The sequence below is a fragment of the Microtus oregoni genome, unplaced genomic scaffold (assembly GCF_018167655.1).
Source record: "Microtus oregoni isolate MIOR12 unplaced genomic scaffold, Mior012 000000F_ref0000247, whole genome shotgun sequence".
In the NCBI taxonomy this organism is placed as follows: domain Eukaryota; kingdom Metazoa; phylum Chordata; class Mammalia; order Rodentia; family Cricetidae; genus Microtus; species Microtus oregoni.
In genome coordinates, this window is record NW_024543059.1 from 13,434,528 (window position 1) to 13,461,449 (window position 26,922).

At 50.0% G+C, this 26,922-nt stretch overlaps 1 protein-coding gene across 2 annotated transcripts in view; it reads left to right on the plus strand.

Moving 5' to 3' along the window:
• Positions 1-2,456: 2,456 nt before the first annotated feature.
• The window catches only part of Homer2 (homer scaffold protein 2), a 99,121-nt gene continuing 74,655 nt past the window's right edge, over positions 2,457-26,922 (plus strand). Inside the window, exon 1 of one of the 2 annotated variants that reach the window (XM_041669911.1) lies at positions 2,457-2,633. In XM_041669911.1, coding sequence (XP_041525845.1) covers positions 2,629-2,633 — 5 coding nt within the window. In that variant the 5' untranslated portion in view covers positions 2,457-2,628. The remainder of the gene's footprint in view (positions 2,634-26,922) is intronic. The other variant, XM_041669834.1, reaches the window with a different exon arrangement.

Consider the following 26,922-nt stretch of genomic DNA (forward strand, 5'->3'; position numbering starts at 1 on the left):
CTGCCTGCTGAGGTGGTACCTCTTCCCCTCTCCAGGACAAGATCTTACTAGGCCTAGATCCCATCCTCCTGGCTTTCTCCAAGACCATGCCCCTTTCTCACATTTTCAGCTGTCCCCAGCACTGTCCCCTCTTGTACCCAGTTGATTGACCTACATAGGCTCTCTTTGGCCAGGCCTCAACCACCAGCCAGCACAGAATCTCTCTCTTCATTTTGGCCTTCTTGAAATAGTAGGTTTCACCCTCTCTCTCTCCATTGTCAGCTAGGGCCACCGAGATCACAGGGAGAGATGTTTCACAATGCAGTTTGCCTGCACAGGCCCCCATGGAGAGCCTCTCTAATAGGGAAATGAAACGTCCATCTCTTGGGAAGGGTCCAAGATGATGAACGAGTGCCCGTAAAGACTGCTCCAGAGGATGAAACAGAGTGCAGAACCATCAGAGAGAACTCTCCAGAAAAGCCCCCAGCCTTAGTTGAAGGAGAGGGGTCAAGAAGTGAGGCCGCTCTCCCCATGCCTCACCTCTGGGAGTAGCTTGGAGAAGGTGCAGGAAAGACAGCAAGTCCCTTCCCAAACCTGGAGTCTGAGCCACCTTTCTTGCCCTCCCTCCCCCAGAGCTGTCTACCCAGAGGACAGCCAATTTAATCACAGAGCGTTCAACCTCCAAGATGGTTCTGCCTTCCGCTGACCGAAGCAGCTGGTGTGATTCACCACCCCACAGGCTCAGCCTCACTGCATCTTGCCAAGCTGATGGGGGTGTGAGTGTGCCCTCTCCATCAGTGGAGCAGAAGGAAACTCCCAGCCAGGCCTTGGGGCACTCCTTGGCTCCTTCACTCAGAGACTCTGTCTTCCATACCCCAGTACACAGGAGCTGGCTTCTTTCTTGGATCCTATAGTGACACCGTACCCATAGGCACCTTGGCACAGGCCTGGGCTTTGGAATTTAGCTTGTGTTAGATGGGTTTTCTCGAGGACTGAGTGGCAATTAGTCTTGGCTCTCAGCGGGCTCACCTGTGTTCACAGACCTTGACCAATTCTACATAGAGGGGATTGGGTCTATTTGCCTATGCAGTCAACAACTATTTGTGGAAGTCTTTGAATTCCCATGATAGGGAGTGGGGCTACAATGATGGGCAAAATGCCATGCTTGCTAAGAGTTTGCAGGTGTGTCTGGAATAATAAACCAATAACTTTACATCGGAGACTACCAACAATGAGTGCAAGGAAGAAAAATGCACACATGTACCATGCCATCCATGGCCTTGGGTAGCGTCTCCAGAGGAAGTGACAGTTTAGCCGGGATCTGAAGTACAAGTAGGAATGAGGAGGAGAAAATCTTCCCAGCAGAGAATAAATAGCACGTGGGAAGGCTGAGAGGCTGGCCAGCTGGCTGGAGGGCAGAGAGCAAGGGCAAGTGAGATGAGAAAAGGCTGAGGTGGTAGTGCCATCCCAAGGGCAGTGGAAGGGAAGCCACGGATCAAATTGTATTCGAGAAACTTCTGACCGCAGTTTATATAGGGGGCTGGTGCTCTCGTGGGGTGAAGAAGTTAGCTAGCAGGTAACAGGTGCCCAAAGGGGTATGAGGGCAGGGGCATGTTCCAGTTGCTTGCCCTTGTCTTCCCTGTCCAGAGATGGCCCGTCTTATGTGGGCAATGTTCGCGCGGCAGCAGACAATCCCATGGAAGACCCAGGTGTGGTGGGGGTTTGATAGTTAGGTTGGCGCCAGTGTCGGTCTTTGGTAAGGAATCAGGACCTGGTGTGTTGAAGGGGGCTGAAGAGACCGCCTTTAGCCAAGCTTAAGGAAGCCTCTTAAATTTTGCTAACCCGTTATGTCAGAGATGTGCAAGTCTTTCTTTACCCAGGGAAGAGTCAAGGCAGCAGCTTTGGACTGTAGGAACCTCCCTGCTATGTTAGCCTCCAGGATTTTAACAGGGTTGTTACAGTAGGCAGAAGACGAAGGTGGGCTTTTAAGGGGGAAGGGGGAGCAAGACTTGTTCCTACCGTCTCAAACTCTGGGGACCTGAGCTCTAATCTGAGTATGTGACCTTGGTCATATCATTTACCCCTTCTGAGGGGCTTGGGTTCCCCCATCTGCAAACTAGAGGTGGCCAAAAAAGTCCCTGCCAGCTGCCACTTCAAGTCCAGCAGGCGGGACATCCCGCCCGAGGCGCAGCGCCAAGCCTGGCAGGGCGCGCGGGTGCGGGGTCGACCCAGGAGAGGAGGGGGCTGCGGAAAGAAGCGGCGACTGCGCGGCAGCGCGCGCACGGCGGTGGGGGCCGGGAGGGGGGCGCTGCACGCGTTGCCGCGCCCCCGGCTCCAGGCGGGCGGTGGCGGCGGCGGCAGCCCGGGGGCCACGAGGTTACGTAAGGAGCGGGCGGGAGGCACCGGCGGCTCCGCCCGAGCGCGGCCGCCCAGCCCCCGGCCGCCCAGCCCCCGCCCTCCCGGCCGCCTGCGCCTGGCGGCGGCCCGGATACCGACAGAAGAGCCGCACAGCCGGCCGAATGGAGCGACGCCGGGGCTGAGCCGGGCGCACTCGGGCCGCCGCATGTGCCGCGCGGGGAGCAGCTGCCGAGCGGCCGGAGAGCGAACGCCAGGGGCCCCGTCGGAGCGGCCGCAGGAGCAGCGCCGGAGATGGGGTGAGTGAGCTCGCGGGGAGCCCGCGAGGGGCTCCGGGCCGTCGGTGGCGTGCTGCGGCGGGAGCTCGGGGGTGTCCCCCGGGCTGGGCGCGGACTTTGCGCCGGGAACCCACGGACCTTCCCCTCTCAGCCAGCCCGGCGCGGGGACACCTGGCGGGGACCCGCAACCGGGCTGGGCTCGGCGCTTCAGCCATTCTGTGGTCTCCTTGCCCCTGGCGCTACCAACTCCAGGGCCTGGGTCTGGGACTGTGAAAAGCAGCTTGCGGTCTTCACGGCTGCATTTAATGCCAGCGACAGGGAAATCGAAGTTTTCCTGGAAAGGAAACACACCCAATAATAACCCTTCGGCGTAGGGAGAGTGGACTTGCAGGCAGCACTGAGATGGCTGAGGATGGTGAAAATCTCTAAGGAACCTAGGTGAGGCTCCAGATGTTTGGGAGGGAAGTTGGACTACTCGGTTGAAGTGACTAATGTTTCTGAGCATATAAAGTAATTTTAAAAGCACGATTGATTTCTCTTCGGCGTCTCTCCGAGCAGCAGGCGCTGTGAGTCAGGAGCCACGGTGCTAATAACACAGTAACTGCTTACCTCTGCTCACCGATGTGAGCGCACGCTCACGTTGTTTCTCCGTGCAGGGAATGATTAGCGTGCTTGCTCTCCACCTGAGGAAACTGAGGCCCGAGTAGTTGGGCGACTTCTTCCAGCTTGCACAGCTGTTGGCTTTGTAAAAGGGGAGAAACTAGTGCGTGGTGGTTGTTCATCGGCAGAGGCCAGGCCACGCTGCCTGACAGGGGCCATGAGGATGGCTGAGTGAACCAGAGGTCTTGAATCTCTGTCCCCTGCTGCTGGGCACAGAGTTCTTCAAACAGCCCTTCGTGGGACCCAGTTGCTTCTGCTGTATAGGTCTAGAGAACTTGCTTCCTTTTGGGGATGGGAAGGCATGGGTACAGTGGAAAGAGGCAAGATTGCCCTGGTGGCCTGACCAGTCCCTATAGGTCAGCGGCTTTCCAATGCCTTGCTCCAGGCAAGTCTCTGGAGTCGCTATCTCCAGGGGCAGGTAGAGTTTCGGAGGGAGTGGGGGCAAGCAAGAGAGAGCTTGACTGTAGCCGACAGGAACACGGGGGACCGAGAGGCCCAGCGGAACTTTGCTTAGGAATATTGATGCCTATCCAAGAGATTTAACGTGTTGAGCAACTGGGGTGGGTGTGGGGGGCGGTGATAGACAGAGTCTACCCTAGCTGGGAGGCAGGTTTTTGTAACATTTTTCAGCCGTCTCTCAGCAGATATGAAAGAGCTGATCTCTGAGCAGTGGGGAACCTTTGAGGCTCTCAGATTTCATACTTAAAAACTAAATCTTTGGGGGGGGGGAGTTAGCAATGTAGGTCTCAAGATGGAAGATAAAAGGACCTGGTAATTTTAACTCTTCTCCCGCCCCTCCCCCTCAGATGACAAAAAAACCCATCCGAGCACACTTGCATATCAAAAACAAACATTGAAACTCTGTGGTTAAAAATATGTCTGTGGAAATGAAAATGTTTACTCACAAAAGCTTAAAGAAAATACCAGAAAATTTATTTTTGTGTGTGTGTTGTTTTTGGAAAAAACAGGGAGGAGTAGCTTGGGCATTTTGTTTAAACACCGAACATGTCTTTCATGTAATTTTAACATCACTCAATAAATATGTATTACTCATCCTTGTAGCTAATAGCTGATGTGTAGCTCTTACCTCTCCCTGCCATTTTAAAATATATTTTCCTCTGTAGTTTATGAGACTGTACAAGCCATAATGGTAAATTGAGATGGCGCTAAAGGCTGGATAAAGGGTTCAGACAGAGGAGGTGGATGGAGGGAGCCATTTTAATAAAAAAAACCAGGACTACTGCCATCCTTTCTGAGAGTTGTGTGGGATGGAAAGGAAGAGCCAATAAGAGCAGCCTGTAGCAGACCTGACTGGTCCTTGTCAGAGCCTTGTTGGGGCTCTATAGGAGAGACCTGGCAAAGACAGAAGGAAACCAGAAAACCAGCCCACCACCCAACTTCACTTTCTCCTCTGAGGCTGCATTTCCCCTCAGGTGTCTACCGCCCTTTGGCGTCTGTGAAGGGTTTATCTGATTCTCCAGGGTTGGTGCTAGCATTCCCTGAGGCGACTACTTTGTACAGGCTCCTTACCAACATCCGCTTCCTTCTGTACGCCTTGTCTCCCCTTTCACAGAGTAGCAGTCACAGACCAAGGCTATAGACCTCCGTCTTCCTGCCTGGCCAACAGCAAGAAACAGCCAGGCTTCTCCTGCCTGTTTTTCTTGCTGTCCAGCGGCTCTCTACTGGTGTAGACTCCGCCCGTCCCCTTCCACCTTCCGAGGACTGCCTTCTTAATGTCTCCCAGCATCAGTATAGGAGTGTGGTCCAGTTCAGCACTGTCCGATAGAACTCTCTGCAGTGCTGGGAATGTGCTAATCTCTATGGTCAGTTACGGCCTCCATCAGCCACTTGAGGCTCCTGGGCACTTGAGATACGCCTAGTGTGTTTCAGGGCCTGGCTTTACATAGCCGCATGGAGCTAGCAGCTGCCATAATGGGCAGCACAGTTTGGCCTTACTCTCCATCCCTGTCCCATCCCCATCCTGCATACCCATCCTGCTTCTGTTCTACTTCCTTGTCCTTCTGAGGATATAGATCGGGCAAACCCTTAGTCTCCGTTCATTTTCCCTTCCTACTGTTTGCTTGACTTCCTGGCTTCTGCCTCTACCTCAGCATAGACCCTGCCCTGTCTCTTCCCACCCCTCACCCCCTTGAATCAGCTCCCTCCCAGCTCCTCTGAGGCCACACCCTCACACCCTGTCTTTGCTCTCCCTCCTTTGTGAGATGCTGAGAAGCTTGTCCTGGTTCCTGACTGCCGATCCTCTCTTCCCTGGTCTTCTTATCCGATCTCTCGGTTTACCCTCACTGCCCATATGACTTGAAGTATGACTGCCTGTCTGCCGTCAGCCCTACATTTTATTTCCACCACAGGCCTTTCTCGGTGCTTCTAATTCATCCATCCTTGGAGGCCTTGCCGTTGCCTCGAGTTCCTAGTTTCCCTTGGTCCTCCCGCCGCAATCGGTGGCCCCATTGCCTTTCTGATAATTTGCTGTCACCCTTGGTTCACCCCATCCCATATCCTGTGAGTTCTACTTCCCAGGTTCATCTGGAGCATGCCCACTCTCCAGTAACCATAGCGCTAACTCTTGTCCTGGCTACCACTGCCTCCTTCTTGGATGGATAAGCTTTTCAGCCCACCACCATCTTCTGCACTGGGTTACTGTCAATCCATTCTTTGCCTGGGAGCTGAGGGACAGCTTTTAAGATTGCAAATCAGATCTTTTCACTCTCTTGTCTAAACACCCTCCAGCAGAGAAAGGCGGGGCGGGGGGGGGCTCTGCCTTATCTCCAGCGTCACCAGTCACTCCTGGGGCCACTTCATACATTCTAAAGATTCGTGGCCCCCTTTGGGGAGAACCCCTCCATCCTTCTCCTCCCAGTCTCCCCGAGGACCTCTTTCTTTCTTAACCTCCCCTCAGCATCAGTGTAAGAGCTCAACATTGTCCTGGAGGACTCTCGCAGTGCTGGGAATGTGGGTACCTGAAATCCCCCCACACTGGCTTCGCAGTCATCCTCTCCCTTCCTTCACTCTTGGACCCAGGATGAGCATTTTCAGCCATCACAACCAGAACGCTGGTTTTCATAACTCACACAGTCCCACCTGTGTAGCCCACAGTGCCTTGCCAGAGCACACCTGTCGTCATTCAGGTTTTGTTGACTTATTTGTACCCCATCATCCTCCAATCATTTTTCAATGGTAGGTGTAGCGAGTTGCGTGGTGTCACACCTGATGGAGTTGTATAATCAACTCCTATGGCTATAGTCTGACCTATGCTATGATCACACAATGATCACCAGCTGCCTGCATATGCGTGAACCCATGGGCAGTGCCCACCTGGCAGTTCGGGGTTGGCAGCCCATGCCTACTTAAGGGCTGGGAGAGGTTTGCCCAGAGAGAGGTTTGCCCGAGGAGAGAGGTCAAAGAGAGAGGGGAAGAGAGAGAGAAGTGTACAAAATCCTGGAATAAAACTGCAGTGAGAAGAGCGTCATCCTTGCGGGTCGAGGCAGGACGCGACAGGTAGGACTTATCTTTTCACCATTGCACCCCAACGTGTGTACAGTGACTGACCTCGCAGGCCTGCCATAAATACTTTACGGTCGATTTACCGTTTGTACGGTGGGAGCCTTGCTTGGATGCCAGCCTGAAAGTTATGATGCTCTTTTTGGATCGCCTTCTATATTTTCTTGAGTGGGGAGTCACAGGACCAAGAGAGAAAGGGATCCCATTTGGATCCAGTTTTGTTTTAATGTCCAAGCAGGCATTCTGCTTTTATTATGATGCAGGTTCATTTTAGGCTGTGTGTTGGCACCCAAGCACTAGAGCTATGAATTAGCTTCTTTACTGTTTATAAGAGGCCAGCAGAAAAGGCCGCTTTTGATGGAGGAAGGTCATTGGCTAATAAAGGAACTGCCCTGGCCCATTTTATTGGTTAGAGGATAGGTGGGAGGAGTAAACAGAACAGAACGCTGGGAGGAAGAGGAAGTGAGCTCAGACTCGACCGCTGTCCTCTCGGGAGCAGACGTCATGCCCCGCTCCCAGCATGAAGCTCCGACCCAGGATGGACATAGGCTAGAATCTCCCCGGTAAGCGCACCTTGGGGTGCTACACACAGATGATTAGAAATGGGCTAAATTAATATGTGAGAATTAGCCTAGAAGAGAATGGGCCAAGCAGTGATTAAAAGAATACAGTGTCCGTGTAATTATTTCGGGGCATAAGCTAGCCGGGCAGGCGGCTGGGGTGTTGGGGACGCAGCCTCGCCGCCGCCCTTATTACTTCATATGGCGCCCCACGTGATGGACTAAACCCACTTAAAAAACCTGAGAAGGCTTAAAAATAAGGGAAAGAGAGTTTAACACAGATTTTTGCTGTTTGTTGGTGGCGTGCTGTAGAGAGATTTCCTGATTCGGAAACAGTAGCAGAAAAAAAACGCTGTGTCATTTTAAAGCGCGACTTCCTGGGGCTGTGCCGCCATTGCGATCTCTGTCTGGCTCCTGCGGGAGACAGAGCTTTTGAATAGAGCATTTGGAGTAAAGGGCTATGATTTGTTTGATGGCAACTAGACTCGCTGTGTTCTCGGGTCTGCTCTGCTTGTTAGAGGCAAGCAAGCGCCTCATCTAAGAGAGGCTTCCTGACTCAGCTTTAGCTGCAAAGCCTGCAGCTCATTAAGAGGTCCTGCCACGAAACACTTAAACGGTGTTGACGAAAAGCTGAATGCATGCTTTTCGGTTTTCAGCCTTAGCAGGAAAAAAGCTGCGCCGTTTAAAAATGCTGGCTTTCTGGGCTGCCCTGCCAGGGCAAACTCTGACTCTTTTACGCAGGCGGTTTGTGCGGTTTGCAAGCAAAGGCTGCTGAAGCTCGCTTGCTGGCTACAGCCAGTACCTCAGCCATGAGGCTGGAAAGCTAAGGAATGGGCTGGATCCAGCCGGCAAAGCCACGCCTGTAATCCTACTAATATTGCTTGGTAAATTAAAGACTCATGTGGTCAGAAAAAGAGAGATATACAGTAAAGAGAGATTCAAAGACAGAGAAAATTTCTAAATGGTTTGAAGTGTGTTAAAAATATATGCAGACTAAAAGTAACAAAAAAAAAAAGGAAGAGAGTTGTTGTGTGTGGTAGCACACGCCTTTAATCCCAGTGCCTAGAAGGCAGAGACAAACAGATCTCTGTGAGTTCAAGGTGTAGTAGTGTACACCTTTAATCCCGAATGCCTGGGAGGCAGAGACAGGCGGATCTCTGAGAGTTCAAAGACAGCCTGGTTTACAGAGTTACTTCAGGTCAAAGATACAGAGAACCTGTCTCAAAAAGCAAAGAGTTAAAAGTAAAAATAAACAAAATAGAGGTTAAAACAAAGCTGCACAAAGATGGAAAATACACAGAGAATTTTGATACTGTATGCTATTATGCTCTCTTTAAATTATTTAAATGCTGAGGAAGGAGCAACAGATGCTAAAAGATATTTATTTATAAATGCTGCTGGACTAATCCAACATAGATATTTTGATGCCTTGACTTTGAAATTTGGATCTAAGGATATGATACTTTGGAAAGGAGTTTTTTATTTTGTTTTCACAGAGGATGAGACGCTGTTCATTTCTTTTATTCCAATTTGGTATGATAGACCACGCCCTCCTGAAGGGTTGGTGTGAACATCTTCAGAAAATTGCTTCGCTCAACTGCCAACTGAGATGAAACTAGCACACAGGTTATACCATGAAAGACCTAATTAACGACGCCCCCATTCAGCAGGAAGCAGTTTGGAGAGAAAAAACTGTGCCCATGTTCCCAAATATGGTTTATAAAACGTTCTTTTACATTTAAAGGGGGATATGATAGAGATATGAATAATTTACATTGATATGGATTTTGTTTTAGTGATTTAAATTTAAGGTCAATTTTGTTATATGTATATGTGTTTCTGATCTTGATTAAGGAACTGTGATTGTGTAGTTCATTTAAAAATGTAATGTATAATTAGAAATATAGATTGTTAATAGATAATCATAATAGTCAAGTTTGTAGTCATGTTAGTTAAGATTTTCTAGATGTACATAGATATATTTGAGATAGGCATTCTTCATATCTTTCAAAGATTATAGAATATGGCATTTTAAATGTTTTAATAACTGAGGACTTTTCATGACAATGAGACACTCTGCTCCTGGCAGCACCAATGTACTTCAAGAGGAAGATGGGCATCGAAGAGGCACCTTATGGAGTTTGATAGCCATTTGGGCAAGAAACTGCTCTTGCCTGGACTATTGCATAAACTGGACACAGAGAACCCGCAGAGAGAGGACTACTGAACTTGCCTAAGGTGAGATGATCTTTCGGGGTTCCTGATTCATGAAAGAGTCTGCGAGACATTCTGCAGGACACAACAGATAGTGACCGAACTGACTTTGAATTTTCCTGCTTTATGGAAATGTCTGCTGGAAACCATGGGCCTGAAGGCTGAAGATGAATGCCCCAACGGTACAGAGGAACCTTGGGTGACTGTCCAGGTAGCGAGATGTCTCTGTCATTTCTAGAGTTTTAAAAGTTGCTTTTTTCTTGTTTGCTTAGGTAGTATTGTATCTTTCTGGAGTCTTTGATGGAGTTAAGACTAGTTAGTTATAGTTTTCCTTAGTTATGATAAAGATTATTGTAACTTTTACTTGATAACTGTTTTGTTATATGCAATTTTGCTATGTTAAAGTTAAAGCTTTTTTTTGTTTAAACCGAAAAAGGGGAAATGATGGAGGAAGGTCATTGGCTAATAAAGGAACTGCCCTGGCCCATTTTATTGGTTAGAGGATAGGTGGGAGGAGTAAACAGAACAGAACGCTGGGAGGAAGAGGAAGTGAGCTCAGACTCGACCGCTGTCCTCTCGGGAGCAGACGTCATGCCCCGCTCCCAGCATGAAGCTCCGACCCAGGATGGACATAGGCTAGAATCTCCCCGGTAAGCGCACCTTGGGGTGCTACACACAGATGATTAGAAATGGGCTAAATTAATATGTGAGAATTAGCCTAGAAGAGAATGGGCCAAGCAGTGATTAAAAGAATACAGTGTCCGTGTAATTATTTCGGGGCATAAGCTAGCCGGGCAGGCGGCTGGGGTGTTGGGGACGCAGCCTCGCCGCCGCCCTTATTACTTCACGCTTTTCAGCTGTGGACTGCTAGCTGAGTTTGTCAGTGTTTACCGTAAGATCCATTGTGTTCCTGGCCTGCCTGCCTTTTGCGCTTGTTCTCTTGAGCCTCGGTTACTTGCAGCGGATGATGGCCACAGCCTTGGTGATCTGATACCTGGTCGCCTTCCCGAGCTCTATACTGCCTAACTTCTGGTATTCTTTCCCACCTCGGAGCCACCCTGTGTTCTCTTACAAGTCACAAGGCTTTCCTTTGGGCTTTTAGCTAACTGAAACAGTCTTTCAGGGACTGGAAACTTGGCTCAGTGGTTGAGAGCACTGGCTGCTCTTCCAGGACACAAGCTTAATTCCTAGTGCCCACAGGATGGCTCACAACTGTCAGTCCAGCACCCTCTTCTGGCCGCCTCGGGTACCAGGCCCACACGTGGTGCATAGACACGTGTGCAGATAAAGCACCCATCACATGAAGTAAATATTTACACATTTAAAAATGAGTTTGCCTTTTCTTGGTCCAGTTTTTGTTGTTGTTATTCAGCTTCACCAAGGTTAATTCGAATCCTTCATCTGTGAGGCTGTTGTCCGATGCTATTGGGGACCCAGGGATGAGCAGGCCCATGGTTAATTCCTGCCTCTGGGGTTTATGTCTTTTAAAAGGGGAGAGAAACCGCATGTGCGGGTACTTGCTTTGTCTTTAATGCTGTGCTGGAAACAAAATGCTCCCAATCTGAAGGGCATAAAAGGTGGTGGTGGGATGGCCGTACATTTGGGGAATCTAGGGAAGATGTCTCGCGGAAGAGGTACCCAAAGGCTGTTGTCGGTTAGGATCACGCTGGTTCAGTTAAAAAACGGTCCCCTTCAGTGTCACACTGGAAAAAACTGCAAAGTTGGGAAGGGAACAGGATACCAAATACATAGATATCAGCCGAACAGGTACGCAGGTATGAGAAAACCTCTTTGGATTGTTTTTGTTTTGTTTTATAAAATTCAACTTATTCGACAACCTTAAAAAAGTAAGGGAATGGGCTCAGAGGTGCTGAGAGAGTAGATTTTAGATAACCAGTTGGAAGACCTCACTAAGGAGGTGGCTCCCAGGCCTAAAGGAAGAAAAGCACACCACAGAAGATATTTGAGGGGAGAGTGTTCTTGGCAGAGTCAACAGCAAGCGCAAAGGTCCTGAGGCAGGAGCATGCCCAGCATGTTAGTGAGCAGTGAAGAAGGCCAAGTGGTGTGGAGGTCGAGGGTAGCAGCGGCTGGGCAGAGTGTCTGGGGTCACTTCTTTTTGGGGAGATGTCATCCTATTGGAAGGCTCTTGCCTGTAGCCTGTGCACAGTCCCCTGAAGAAGGACTTGGAGCAGAGTAGGTGGTTTGCCTTTCTTAATGGACTCTGGTTTGTAGATGTTACCATGTCTCTTTTCTGTAATGCCTCTGGGGGAACTTGGCATCAAGTGTGTGGTCACCCTTGGCACTCTCCAGAGCTCATTTATAATTTTCTTCCTAGCTCCTAGAGTGTGTGTGTGCACGCACTTGTGCACTGTTCAGTGTCTACAACATGTGAAGGGAGACAAAAGATTGGCATTGAGTGTCTCTGTGTGTGTGTCTGTCTCTCTCTGTGTGTATGCCTGTCTTTGTGCCTGTGACTGTCTCTATCTGTGTCTGTCTGTCTCTCTCTGTGTATGCCTGTCTGTCTCTGTGTGCCTGTGACTGTGTGTGTCTGTCTCTCTCTCTGTATATGCCTGTGACTATCTCTGTGTGTGTCTGTCTGTCTCTCTGTGTATTTGCCTATGACTGTCTCTGTGTGTCTATCTCTGTGTGCCTGTGACTGTCTCTGTGTGACTGTGTTTATCTGTCTCTGTGTGACTGTGACTGTCTGTCTCTGCATGTGTCTGTCAGTCTCTATCTCTGTGTGTGTGTGTGTGTGTGTCTGTCTCTGACTTTCTCTTTTGTGTTTTGAGACAGGATCTCTCACTGAATCCAGAACTCACTGTGCCAGTGAGCCCCTGGTTTCCACATTGTACCTGTAACACCACACCCAGCTTTTATGTGGGTGTTGGAATCTGAACTCGGGTTCTTATTGCTTCTGCAACAAGCACTTTACCCTCTGGGCCGAGCCCACAACCCTCTAACAACACTCTGGCGTAGTTTACGGCCCCATCCTTATGTTGCCTCTACCCTTTCTCGTCTCCTGTTTGGTTTGTTGTTGTTGTTTTTAAACAAAATGAAAATAGCTTTTCTTTTTTTTCTAATTATAAAAACATTGCCTGCTCGTACTGAAGAACAGTGTGAGGAAGGAGGTGAAAGTGATTTTGCATCCCACGTCTTGGGAAGAACCTTCTTCAGCACTTGGGTGTTTATCTTTGCAGACTCTCTTCCCTGTGTGTATGACTGAGTGTCTAGATGTATGTCTACAAAGGGAAACATATTTTTAACAAGATGAAATCACTCTATATGTCTGTTTTGTAGCACAATTTTTACAACAACAACAACAAATGTCTTGAGTGGCCGTCTTCTCCTGCCAGTAATTATAAGAACACATCATTATTTAAATCTACACCTAATTATTTAAATCTACACCTAATTCTAAGTGGTCATTTTGCCAAATCTGATACGTTTTTGTAAACCTGCTAGGAACAAGGCAGAGTATTTTTTTTAAAAAGGACTTTTTGAGAATTCCTAAAGGCAGTTCTTGGCTTTAAATGAATTGCTGAAGGAAAAAAAAAAAAAACAAAACCAGCAGAGGAGACCAAGATCACAATTAGCACCGGGTGATTTGGGAGCCTGTGCGGTTCTGGGTGAGTCACTGCTCTGGAGTGAACCGTGGTGAGGACGTTAGGCGTTGCTAAGGGTGGGTGGTGGACTGAGACCCAGCACACCTCCCTGTTTAAAACTACGAGGCAGAGTAATTCTGCCCCGAGTCTCCTCACGAGCAAGAGCACCATGTCCCACTTAGGAACCTTTCTGTGTTTCAGAGGACCGTTGTCCTTCTATCTCTTCAGAGGAAATTCCCATAAGGAAAGGGTTGACAGGGATGTGCATGCAGGAAGGACAGTATTATATTCCTTTCTTAATTTTAAGACTCTTTTTTCATTAAAAAAAAAAAACAAACAAAAAACAAGCACCAGGACTGGGGCTGTAGCTCAGTGATAGAATACTTGCCTAGCATGCGCAAGGCCCCGGTACGATTTCCAGCATGTCAGAATACACTCAGGAGTGAACACCCGTGTAAACTCAGCAGGTCTCCTCGGCCCCAGCTTCTAAAACCTGTCTTTGGCCAGTGGGGTTAGACACAGAGACCTTTCATTTGAGAAGACAAGAGCGTCCTCCCTCAGCTTTGTCTAATGCGAAGCAAACAGCATCCACGCGGCGTATTTACAATAGAGAGAAGGGACTCGCGGAACACAAGTCCCTGGTGGACAGGCCCTGACCTTATGGATGTTGAGAGTTACATTTTCTTAACAAATCCAGCTAAGAGCTGCATGGCGAGGAGCTGGGGTGGAAAGCTCGGGGTGCTGGTTTTGATTCCCTGGCCTTTCAAACCCTGCTGTGCTGTGTTCCCGCATCTTCTAGGTATTGGGTGTGCGGGCGGCCCCCAGGATATTTATAGGTTTGGAGGTGAGAGCTGGCGTCATGCACCGGGCTCCTAGCAGGGTGTGTTCCGTGTGGGAAGAGGCAGGATGGGAGCCTCTTTGAAAGCGCGACGAAGTCTCCGGTACTTCTGCCACCAAGGTGCCGTTAGTCATATGGTATCATCCTGGTAGAAATTATTTAAATTATATTTCAAATTAGCTTGTGGGGAACACATTTAGACATTTGTCAAAGACTAAAGAGATTTTTTTTTCAACATTTTTATTCATAAACTTGCTAGTCTCAGCTCAGTATTCCTCAGAGAAATTAGAGATCATGGACTCTCTGCCTTAAGAAACCATTTGGTACGTGGGTGCCTCCTGGCCAAGGAGGACTATTGATCCTGGCTTCCCACTGTGCTGGCATGGGGGGCAGAGGCAGCCTCTGCTGTTTGCGCTGCCTGGGGAAGCCTGGGTCTGGATCCCTCCTGAGAATAGCTGAGGCCAGCCAAGCCTTCGGTAGCCTGGGGTATCCTGTCTGGGTCATGGGGCAGGGCTGTCCACTGGGACCTAATTAGGGAGGAACATTGCAGACTCAGTGTTTGTGCTTTGGAGCCCTTCCGAGATCTTTAATTGGGAAAGTGCTTAATTGGAGTTGTTCAGATAAGTGGAGAAGAGAGGGTTGCTTTGGCTTCTGCTGTCTTGGGAGAGAAGGGTAACCAAGAAGGGCCTCATGGGAAAGGGGATGCCGCCTGTGCCAGCCGGGGTGTTCCAAGGGGCAGGGCGAGTGGCTGTTCGTGATGGTGGCACTGAGGCATAGTTTAGCTCGGATGATGTGAAGAAGTGGCCTCTGCCTCCTCCAGGTGGACTCAAGATGGGTGTGGCTGTTTCACCCGCCGATAAGTGTCCTCATGCAGGGCTGTCTGCCAGTGAGCTAGAATGGGCATGTGCGAATAGATCAAACCCCAGGCTCCCGGCTGCTGTGTGAGCATGACCAGTCAGCTTGTCTCTGTAAGAAGCCCCTCTCTCTCCTCCCATCTCATCCCGCTGAGCTACACCAGAGTCTCAAACCCACTGGCCTTCACCTGGTAACTGATGAGATGTCAGGGAGCAGTTAATCCTGCTACCAGAGTGAGGCCTGACCCAGGCAGTGAGCGCACTGGCTGGAGAGGAAGCAGCGGCCGTGGGTGCAGGGCAGACACTTGTTACCATTGGACTTCAGTCTGCAGGCGGTGGGGGAATGGTAGCCATTCTGAAGGGAAGAATAATTATTTTAGGGAAATTATTCTAGAGAATAATGAAGGGTGGCAAGGAGAGTTAGGAGATTAGAAAAAAAGAGACCTTACAGCAATGGTTCTCAACCTTCCTAATGCTGGTGACCCTTTAGTACAGTTCCTCGTGTTGTGGTGACCCCCAATCATACAGTTATTTTCATTGCTACTTCATAACTGTTGTTTTGTTAGTGTTATGGGTTGTCATGTAAATACCTGTGTTTTCCTGTGACCTTGGGCCACCCCTGTGAAAGGGTCATTTGACCCCAAAGGGGTCGTGGCCCACAGGTTGAGGGCCACTGCCTTACAGAAAAGAGCCACGGTCCAGGCAGGAGGAGGTGAGAACAGAACAAGACGAGAGCAGACACGGCACAGGGCACTGTGCAAGCCTCGGGATGGAGTCTGTACGAGCCAATAGACACACGTGTGGGATCTCATGGGGATTGGGGGGCTCTTTCTTATGTACTTGTTTAATCTGGACTCAGCTAAGTACATTAGGTGGGACTGTGGTGTCCATACGTGCACATCTCATTTCATTCTTGAGAGAGGCCTCGCTTTCATAGTTGAAACTGGGTTTGGGAGGTTCAATAGCCTGTTCAAGCTCTTAGCCAGGAAGTGGCTGAGTTGGGAATCAAGTGTAATCTTGTTAGAGAATAAAGTTCACGTTCTCTGGGTGCAGTTTCTGGAGGCCAGCGTCCTCACGATGGAATTGCTGGAGTTGAGGGACGTAGATTGAGTTGTCAGCAGTGCGGCTCTTTCTAGGGTTTGTGGCTGATGGTGGTGACCCTGGCTCGGGCTAGGCCCAGAAGAGGGGGAAAAGGCGGCTTTCCTGGAGGAGTTTAGTGTCAGGAGGTGAATTTCTACGTAGGGCCCTCCAGAAGTGCAAACTCAGCAGTTGGGATAGAGAGAGAGAGAGAGAGAGAGAGAGAGGGGGGGGGGGGGGGGGGAGGGAGAGAGACACGGTCTTGGGAGCCGTCGCCTGAGGTGGACTGACCCACCCATCTAGAGGTAGAGATAACACTTGAGGAATCGCAGGGAGTGAAGGGAATGAGGCTGAGACGCTGAGGCTAAGATGAAAGGCTGACGGGAGAAGCGTGGGAGGTAAGGCTCTCGTGTGGATCGTCATCAACAAGACCAGGGACTTCCTGAAGCGCAGATGGCGGGACCCAGAAGATGCAAATATTGTGGCGGTGGGAGTATCAGGGCCATGAGGGTCTTGAGACCAGATTCAGCTCCGTGGGATAGCACAGGTCCAATCCCAGTAGAAACTCACTTAAGGTGACTGTCGGGAAGGGAGAAGAAGGTAAATGCAGACGGGAGGTGTGAGTGAGGATGGGTCAGGGTCCAAGGAAGGGTGAGTTTTGTTCTGCAAGAGGCAGAGAGCAAAGCAAAGGGGCTACTGGAGACATTAGAGAACAAGGCAGTGAGGTTGGAGGTAGGCAGGAGCAGGATGTAGGAGGAGTGCAGCCTCCAGAAGAGATTCAGAAAGAACTTCGGAGCAGGTGTGTACTGCAGCCCTCTGGTTTATCCACTTGCTTGTTTTGCAATGCTGGAGATGGAAGTCTGGGCCTCACATGTGTTGGTAAGGGCTCCACCGTGGAGCTGCACGTCCATCTCTAGGATTATTTCACTGGCAGAAGGAGAAGGAGGGGACTTGATCTGCTGATTGTGCCCTCTCAGTGCAAATTTAGGATTATCTAGGAGCCAGGGGCTAGATCAAGGAGAAAGGGAATGAATTGATCGCGTGCTGTAATGGATTGGGGCAGGGAGTTAGCTAAAGCAAATACAGATTTATCACCAGCCTTCAGGGGACTCTTGAAGAGTCAAGATTATTTTAAAGGTGGCCACAGCTAGGCAACTTGCCAATGCACCAGGAGATCTTGGTGTAGGAGCAGAGGCAGCCCTAGGTCCCATGGTCAGTGACAGCGGGCTATTCTGACCAGATTCTGAGTGCTTTGCCGTCCATAGGTGGGGGACTCGTGAGGAAGGAGCACCTGCTCCATCCTCTGGGTGACCCCTCTGCCCTTGCATCTTACAGTAGCATTGTTCTGTTGTTAATATCCTTCCAGACTTTCTCTTTAAAAAATGCATTAAAATTCTCACCAGCGTGACCCCTGTGAGTAATGAGATCTCTGAGTTTATTAACCTCTGGGAGAAGTGGATTTTCTTGCTTCATGGGAGCGGATAATCTCCGGGAGGGAACCGAACGTTAATGTACAGACTTGAAGGGTTTGCTGAGAGCATGGTCAGTGTGTGCGTGGCTGTGGGGTTCTGCTCTCCCACACTGTGTGATTTAGCGCCTGTCCCACGGGAGATGGACGGGTGATCTCCCCACACCGCTGTCCCTCAGCCCACTCGGAAGCCCCTGATTGAGATGGGATGGAGAAACAGAACAAGAAGCCCTTGTTTCTTCAGGTAACTCCAGTTCTCTGGATATGGGGACAAGAATGCGGAGACGGGAGTACTGAGCCGTGAGCAGATGGGACTGTCTAGACAGCATGCCCTTCATGTGGTCCTGTGTGACCATGTTGACACACTTTCTCCTCTGTCATCCCAATGATGGCCTTAGATCGCACATGTGTGGATACTTGACATAAGCTACTCAGGAGGCGTTTGCTGAGTAGTGATGACGCATGATTTCAGCCTCATTAGTTTGACGTGTCCAGTGTTGTCACCTAGCCCAGCCTACCTGTCCTCTCTACCCTGCAGCATCTGTGCCCCTCTATGTTGTTTACCACATAAAACATGTCATTATCATTTGAAGCCATGCCCCCAGTGCCATAATCTAACCAGTACTCTGTAGTGGAAACAATTACAGCCACATTTTCTAATATTACATTAAAAAAAGAAGAGACAGATGAAGCTAAAATTTTAATATGCATTTTAATCCACCAAGTCCAAAATACTATTCCTCATGGAATCGTTGGTGAGTAAAATAGACACCCACCCCATCCCCTGCTATTTGCATCTTAGTGAGTGAGACAGACTCTGCTTGCTCCTATGAGCACACCTTCCACCTCCAAGAAATCAACCCTATAAATGAACCCACCAGTAAAAGTTTCTGCAAGTTGTCCTTGGAGGGAAAGGCGTGGAGGCTGAGACTGACTTCAGAACGGAGGTGCATGAGAGATGCGCCTCTGATGTTGCCTTGCATGCAAAGCAGGGAACCAGCGTCCGGGTGGAAGGAGGAGCCAGGGCACAGACCAGGAGTGGAGAGGGTGGTCCTGAATGCTTGAAAAACTGGAAGCAGATCATCCTGGAAGGAACTCAGCAAGGGAGGGGCAAGGGCCCCAGGCAGGGGGTGGAGGAAGAAGTCGCCCAGGCCCAAATCAGAGGGTGATTGTGGGAAGTGGCAGGGACACGGGTCTGAGGAGACTGAACAAGGCTGAGCAAGGCTGGCAAGATGGCTCAGTAGGTAAAGGTACTTGCTGTCAAGCCTGACGACCCGTGTTCAATCCTCGAAACCCACCTGAGGGAAGGAGAGAACTGACTCGTCTAATCATCTATCAGTTAGCTAATATCTCTCTCTCTGTCTCTCTCTCTGTCTCTCTCTCTCTGTCTCTCTGTCTCTCTGTCTCTCTCTCTCTGTCTCTCTGTCTCTGTCTCTCTGTCTCTGTCTCTCTCTGTATCTCTCTCTCTCTCTCTCTCTCTCTCTCTCTCTCTCTCTCTCTCATGTGTCTGTCTGCCTGTGAGAAAAGCCGAGTGATACTGAAGGGCTATGACAAGATCGTTATTAGGCTCCAGGGCAGCGGCAGTGGCACTCTGTGGAAAATGAGTTGGGGCAAAAATTAAAGCAGGGTGACTCTGTAGGTCAGAGTGAATGCCGAGGCTAGCAGGCCACGTCGCAGCGGTTTCCATACGTGGTCTGTGAGAAGTTAGAATGTCACAGGAGGACATGGCGTACAGGGTCAAGAAGAGAGAGGAAGATCATTGGGTTCTGGTGTTTTCATGTTGCTTTTCAGATTATTGGGTGAATTCTTGCCTTGGCGCCTGCCCATCTCCTCCTATTGATCCTATCTAATGGGTCTTTTAAAAACCGGATCAGGTTTCCCTGCTGGCCAAGGGCTCCGCTTACAAAATGCCCTCGCTCTGTTTCCTGGTTCCTGCCGCAGGCCAAGAACCCTCTCACCCCTCCGAAGGGTCTTCAGGACAGAACCAGGCTCCCCGTGTGCCAGTGACCTGGCCAACCAAAGGCCTACCTCTTTGATTCAATTGTAGTAGGGCGATCTGCTCTCCTTATTGCACGCCTGAGAATTCAAGAACAATCGCAGTGGGCTTTTGATCCTACTGCACGTACTGGCTTTGTGGGAGCCTAGGCAGGTTGGATGCTCACCTTACGAGACCTGGATAGAGATGGGCAGGCAATCCTTGGGCTTCCCACAGGTCAGGGAACCCTGATTGCTCTTAGAGCAGATGAGGGAGGGGGACTTGATCGGGGGAGGGGGAGGGAAATGGGAAGCGGTTGGGGGGAGGAGGCAGAAATCCTTAATAAATAAATAAATTTAAAAAAAGAAGAGAGAGGAAGAAAGGACTTAGGCATAAGCTGCTGGTAGAGGCGGAGGATCCTGGAAGAGGAACCATTAGAAGGGAGGCAAGGAGGCCTGGTCACATACCAGCGTGCTCTCTTTGAGAAGGAAGCAGTTGGTTATGAGGCCCGGCTGAGCAGGGATGTTGACGGAAAAGCCCGGGCAGTGTCACTGAAGGAGCGGGCAGGGATGAGCCTGGAGCACCCATCCTTTATTGGGTGGCCAGACAGAAAGAGCTAGCAAAGAGGATGGAGGAGGGGTGGCTGGCTGGGGAGGGAAACGAGCTCCCGGGAGGTGGTGTGGTGGCTGCTGGTGTCAAGGCAGGGCAAGGAGCCAGGCGGGTTGGAAGGCCCATTGGGAAGCAGGAAGGACCGTATGGGAGGACCAGGAGTGAGCGTAGCTGTGGAATTGAATGGCTGCTGCAGGAGAAGGCAGGCAACAGAGAAGTCTCGTCCTTGACAAGACGAGAAGCTCGGTTCAGAGCCACAGAGAAGGGCTGTCCCTCAGAGAAGCAAGGGGGACGTCTTTCTCTGAAACAGGAGGCCATTGTGAGGCTTGGGTGTGGTGGGAAGGTACAGGAGTCCCAGGTCTCCTGCGTTTGACGAGTGGGAGGCTGGGTGGGTCATCAGCTGAGCGGGGTGGGGGTGGAGAAGGGTAGGCAGCTGAAGGGGAGGATGAGAAGGTTTTGACTGGGATGGACGGCATGCCCACCAAAGAAACACAAGCCTCTGAGCCTTTGGAGAGTGACAGTTTGAGGTCAGAGAACATGAATTTGAAGTGAGACTCATCCACCCAGTTTGCCCAGTGGCTTGGGTGTGGGCTGCCTACGTTAGGTCCGGGTGCCACCGCCGTATTGGGAGGCAGGGTTTCTCCTAGGACTCTAACAGTGATGGACCACAGGTGGGTGTGGGCTGTCCAGTGAAGACTGCGAAGCTAGGTCATGGCTGATGGAGAGGGCTTAAGTCTGGATTGGAGAGTCTTGTGAGGTGGGAAAATTTGAATGGGTTAGAAGGATGGATGGGCCACGAGGAGTCCAAGGTGGGTCCCGTGTGTGGCTGTGGGCAAAGGTCACTGAGGGAGCATGAGGAAGGAGGCCTGCCGTGGAGGGACCAAGGGACCTGGCACAGTGTAGTTGGGTCTTCTATGAGGGGGACATGACAAGTTTGTGGGGAGAAGCTGGAGCTCTTGATCAGTGGCAAAGTGACATGGAAGCTGGTACCTGGGATGACCTGGCCTCCCAGGGCTTGGAGTGAGATACAAGGGCACCAGCTGCCTCCATTTGTGTTCTGTGTGCTCGTGTAGAGGGGACAGAGCAGCTCGTGATTTTGGTGGGGATTGTCCTCAGTCATCTGGGTTTAGTTAAGGGGTGAAGGGGAGGGCAGGTATTTGAGCAGGGACAGCCAGTGTTGACCGAATTCTGGTATTTTCACAGAGCCCATGTAGTCTTTGGAGATTAAAGGAAGACCCACCCAGACTTGGAATACATAGAGCTGGGGGATCTTGGGTGATGGGTGACCAGTAGCACCACTGGGTTCTCCCTGGGGTGGTGTGTGGACCCGAGACAGGGCTTTTGTGAGTGAGAGAGACCCGGGGATATCCAGAGATGACGAGTTTGCCCTGATTCAGCTTAGAAAGGTGGTCGCCCCCAAAGGTGAGTAAGGCTTTAGCTAAAGTATGAAGGAATTCTAAGAAGCGAGGGAACAAGCATTGTTACATTTTAGCTCTGGGCGGGTGCCCAAGAGCAGCCATCCAAATGCAGATGGTGGAAGGGTTGTTTTGAGAAGCAGAATGAGAGGGTCTGGGCGTAAGTTCTACAGGAATGCTTCAAGAGAAGGGTTCTATTAAGTGACTTTTCCAGGGGGTGAACAAACATCCGTCCATCCTAGATCATCAGTGATGGACTAAAGAAACAGTTCCACCAAAGTCTAGCTTGGGGAGCCAGTGAACTTAGTCGGGGTTACCTACAGGAGGGTGGGTGGGGGCTACCTACAGGAAGTGGGTAACTTACTGGCAGCTCCATCGCGGAAGAGAACACTTTACACTTCACTTAGAGATCCATTTGTATGTTCTCTAGGAGGGCCAGGCCCAGGGCCCCTTCCTTCTTTCAGGAGGGAATGTTAGTGGGCCCATCTCGGCAGGGTCTTGTTGGGTAGTCCTACCAACTCTGGTTTAAAGTGGCAACAGCTTTGTTGGGCCTGGATGAGAGTGTTCCATAAAAGCCCCCCCCCGCTTTATAATTCTGATTTCTTCTATGATAGTCTTTCCCTTGTCTACTCGGATAAATATGTGTGAATAAGTTTCTTTTTTAACTGCTAGCATATATTACTTGTACAAAATCATGGGTTCTGCTGTGACATTTTCATGTATGTGTGTGAGATGCTTTGATCGTATTCAGCCCCCTTCACCCTCCTGTCCCCCGACTCCTCTTGTTTCCCACTCTATCCAAATAGATCCCCTTCTATTTTCATGTCTTCAAAAATCTATTTTGTATATGAGAAGGGCTCTTTTTCAACGTTTTAATATATTTTATTAATTCTTTGAAAATTTCATACACTATATTTCAGTTCTATTAGTCCCGGCCCTGTTCCTCTCTCTCACTCTCCCCAGATCCACCCCAGCCTCATGCCTTTTGCTGTTTTTATTAAATCACTCATCAAGTTCAATTTGTGCTGCCCGTGTGCTCCTGGGTGTGAGGCCAAACTCCCAGGGGCCACACCCTTAAAACTGATGCTCCCTCTCCCAGAAGCTCTCAGCTGACAGTGGCTCATGCCTCAGTTAAGGGTGGGGGACTTGAGAACCCCTTCCCCCCTCCGCACTAGAATACTGACCGGCTTGATCGCGTGCAGTCTCGTGTAGGCACCCACAGCTGCTAGGAGTTCATGAACACAGCGGCTCATACTTTGGCTCTTTCAGTCTTTCTGTGGCCTCTTCTATGAAGTTCCTGCACTTAGTGGGGGTGATGAGAAAAGGGGTTCTCAGTGTGGAGTCTGGGGCTCCCCCTCTAACAGAAGTCATAGTTATAGATATGCCAGAGTTTTTACCTAAATCCAAAGGGTCCGTGACCCCAAAGAGATTGACCCTGCTTAAAGAACTTGGGTGTATATGACTTAACGAAAGGAACCTCACCCCTTGGACCCAGGAGTTGAGGATAGGGGCAGGAGAGGGCTTTCTCCTCATAGCTACCGAGGGGCAAGGGCCTGGCTCTGTGCTTAGCCAGCTGGTGGGAGGTAGGTCAGCAGGGAAGAGTACCTGTTTGGTTCCCTGCGATCAGTCAAGGAGCCCGAGAGCATCTGTTACCATGGGTCTGCCCAGGGCAGATGGTAGAAGTAGGCGGCCCGTGATGCTGGCAGAGACTCTGTCTACAGCTTCTTGTGGGGAGGAATAAGCAAGCTTGAGTGTGGCCAGTTGTTCCTGGTCCCCAGGAGACAGAGGGCTGAGCCCGCCAGCAGCTACAGAGCCCTTAGACTCCGAGGCTTGCAGCTAAGGCATAGTAGTCCCGTACTCCGGCCCATTTCCTTCCCGGAGACAGCTGTTAAATCCTGCCTTAGCCAGTGTTTAGGACTTAGGAGCCCAGTGCCCATGGCCTTCAGCTTCCTCCTCTGCAGTGGGAAGTGTTTTATATATCGCCGTTAGGTGTTAGAGTCCACCTCAGTTACCCAGCTACCAGGCTCTCTCCTGTGATCTAGAGTTGAGATCGCAAAGCCTGGAGTCAGCACACTACCCCACCCTCCCTAAAACACGGCACTCTGTATTCCCAGTGACGGGGAGGGAGAAAGCTCCCTTACTTTGGCACCAACAGAATCTGTTTTGCTAAATTTAAAGGTGGCTCCTCTGGGACCAATACATTGGCTTTCTCATGCCGCCTCCTCAGACTCTTCCACCATTTGCACCCCCCTCAATTTTTGGTAGGTTTTTTTGTTCTGTTTTGCTTTTTTTGTTTGTTTGCTTGCTTGCTTTTGACACAGGGTTTTTGCCATCTCAGGCTGGCCTTGAACTTGCTGTAGTCCTCCTGCCCCGGCTCAAGTGCTGGGATCACAGGCCTGCTCAGCTACCCAGTACCTGGCTTGGTTTTCGTTGCCTTTCTTTTTCCTTCCTTCCTTTTTTTTTTTCCTCTTTAAGCAGTAGTGTTTTATCAAGGGAAGAATATTCTGGAAAACTGGAATTGAGGTCTGACTGAAAGACATATCATTTACTTCAAGGGAGGGATCTAAAAAAAGCTACTCCTTGGCTTCCCCCATGAATTTTAAATGCTCTACGAGCTCTGCCCCATGAAGAAAACAATGCCTCATGGTCTTAAATAATTAAACGAGAACACTGAGCGTGGCGGCATTGGGCCAGGCTGCTCACACCGTGGGCCCCAGGAGCCTCTCTCTCAAGGGTAAAACCAGCTGGGAGACCTGTGGAGATCGCAAAAAAAAGAAGAAAAAAAGAAAAAAAATTCAGCTTCTAATACAGCCTGCTAGGCATTTGGCAAAATTGGTACAACTGCGGAAATGTCACAGAAGAGGGGGAGGTGGCATGTGTTACCACAAGAGCGTCCTCTGAGCGGGATCAGCTGTGTCAGCCCAGTGACCCCTTGTCTGGTCTCATCTGCTTCTCTACTGCCTAGGGGTGGCCATGCAAGATGACTGTGGCCACAGACAAGGTCCTTGTCTTCCCTACCACTGCTATATGGGCACTGGCTTCCCCACACACTCGATGGAAATTTCTGGAGAATCTTTGAGGAAAGGAGAAGGCTACTTTTTCCCCCTTCCTTCATTTCTTGGCTGCCTGCCCATTCTGTGACTTCACGGGCTTTGCCTTTTGGGCCACAGAATGATATGGTATACAGACATAGGGGTGGCCACAAGGTCGTTGTGGGACCTCACTTGCCGTCTGGGGAAGTGGGAGTTCTGCCGGGCCAAGGGATCTAGTCTTTCTTGATCACTCCTTATTTCATCCAAGCTTCGCGTTTCAAAAATACAGAAATTGGAGCTGAGAGAAGCCAAGCCATTTGATTCACGTCACACAGCAGAGGCACAGGATGGAAGGTGGTGGTTTATATGTTGTCCTCAGAGGCTCGTCGCTCTACAGTTCATATTGTGTAAGACTTTCACGGTCCCACAAGAAAGGGAAAGCAGGCTTTCAAGAGTCCAGCCAGGGATCTGAAGGATAAGGCCGGGGCGTACCTTCAGGGAGTTGTGGTCACAGCGCTTTAAGGAAGCAGGGGGGGAACAGGTTTGCCCCAATGTGAGTCAGTCGCCTGACTCCATGCGCCCAGATCAGGGGATGACACAGCTCTCTTCCCTTCCGCATCTCTGTCTCCCATCTTTTTCCTGGTCTTTCCCGCAGATTTCGGTAGAGATTCTCAGAATGACTTTTTTTTTTTTGGATTTTTTTGAGACAGGGTTTCTCCGTAGCTTTTTGGTTCCTGTCCTCGAACTAGCTCTTGTAGACCAGGCTGGCCTCAAACTTACAAAGATCCGCCTGCCTCTGCCGAGTGCTGGGATTAAAGGCGTGCGCCACCACTGCCCGGTTTACAGTCACACTTCTTAAAGTGTTAATCCAGATTATGTAATAGAAATCCAAATGTCAGAGAAATAAACCTGCTGGGCTGGATCCGTGGATCCATTGAGTCGATCTTGACCTTAACACAGAGCGTGGTTATAAACCCTCCAGAGCCCACACTACTTGCTTGCTTTTGGCTCTGACTCAATCCTTCCTCTGCTCCTCCGTCCGTAATCGATGGTTACCTTCGTTATTCATGTCTGAGATGCTCAAAAGTGGAGACTGTTAAACTGGAAGGAACCTGTAGCCATGTAGGTTTCAGGATTTGGTCCTCAACCCTTCATGGAAGTTGGGATTTTTGCTGTGTGGTGGTGACACATACCTTTAATTCCAGCACTCGGGAGGCAGAGACAGGTGATCTCTGTGAGTTTGAGGCCAGCCTGGTCTCCAGGCCAACTAGGGCTGTTACACAGAGAAACCCTGTCTCAATTTTAAAAAGAAAAAGATGGAAGTTTCAAGCCTTGGTGGCCACACTGGCTTCTCTTTGCACGTGTTACAGAAATGATTTGTCTGTAGGCTCTTTCTCCTGGAGCAAGTCTTTTATCCACCAAAGGGTAGATTAACCTAGTGAATCACAAATGCAACCAATGAGGAACTCAAACCCTGGACTCGTTGATGGGAAGCTTACCCTGGGACTCTCCAAGTGCTTGTTCCTGGGAGGAACTCCCCACTGAGGCCCTCATAGTAGTCTGCTTTGGGAGCAAAGTTTCAGGTGGCCTCTAAAAACTTTCCTGGCAGAATTAGTTTCCCCCACCTCCTTGGGTATCAAATATTCGTATGGCTGAGATAGATGTGTGTTTGAAACCCTGCTGTGCTGAAGGCCCTTTGTGGTTTGTGCTTGGGCTCTGAGGTAGGTGTATGCTCAAAACCTTCTTGCTCTGAAGGCTACCAGTGGTTCGTGTTTCGGCTCCTCAGAGCCGGTAGCTTCATTAGGTTGCCTGCATTCGAGTGCGGCCAGTGAGAGCAGCTGCCCTCGAGACACCCAGGTGGAGGTTAGCCTTGCAAAGACAGCAGATTGGGCCCAGCAATGGCCTTCTTAGATCCTCCAGCTACCTGTTTAGTCGGTTGATATTTACTGTGTGCCAGACACAGCCGTGGCCTGTCTTTGTAGACCTTACAGTAGAGCCGGGAAGATGGATTGAGAGTAATTATGAAATAAATACTCAATTATAATTAATTCCTTCACTGAGTTTTGTTCTCGGTGTTACTTGTGGTATCAGGAAGACAGACATATAAGAACTCTTAGTTTCATGGGGCTGACATTCTAATGAAGTACACAGTAAATGGAAACACAGGGAATAAATCTTACGATGTATGTGTTAGAACAGCGGCCCTCGACCTTTGGGTCACAACCCTTTTTGGGGATCAAAGGACACTTTCACAGAGGTCACCCACGACCATCAGAAAAACACAGCTATTTACATTACGATTCATAACAGGAGCAAAATTACAGTTATGAAGTGGCAGCGAAAACAATTTCATGGTTGGAGCTCACCGCAACGTGAGGGAGTGTGTTAAGTGTTAGGAAGAAGGTTGAGAGCCCCTGTGCTAGAAGGAACAAGAGGCAGGGGAAGTGACTGGGAGAACAGCTAAGCTGGCAGCCTGACTGTGTCCGC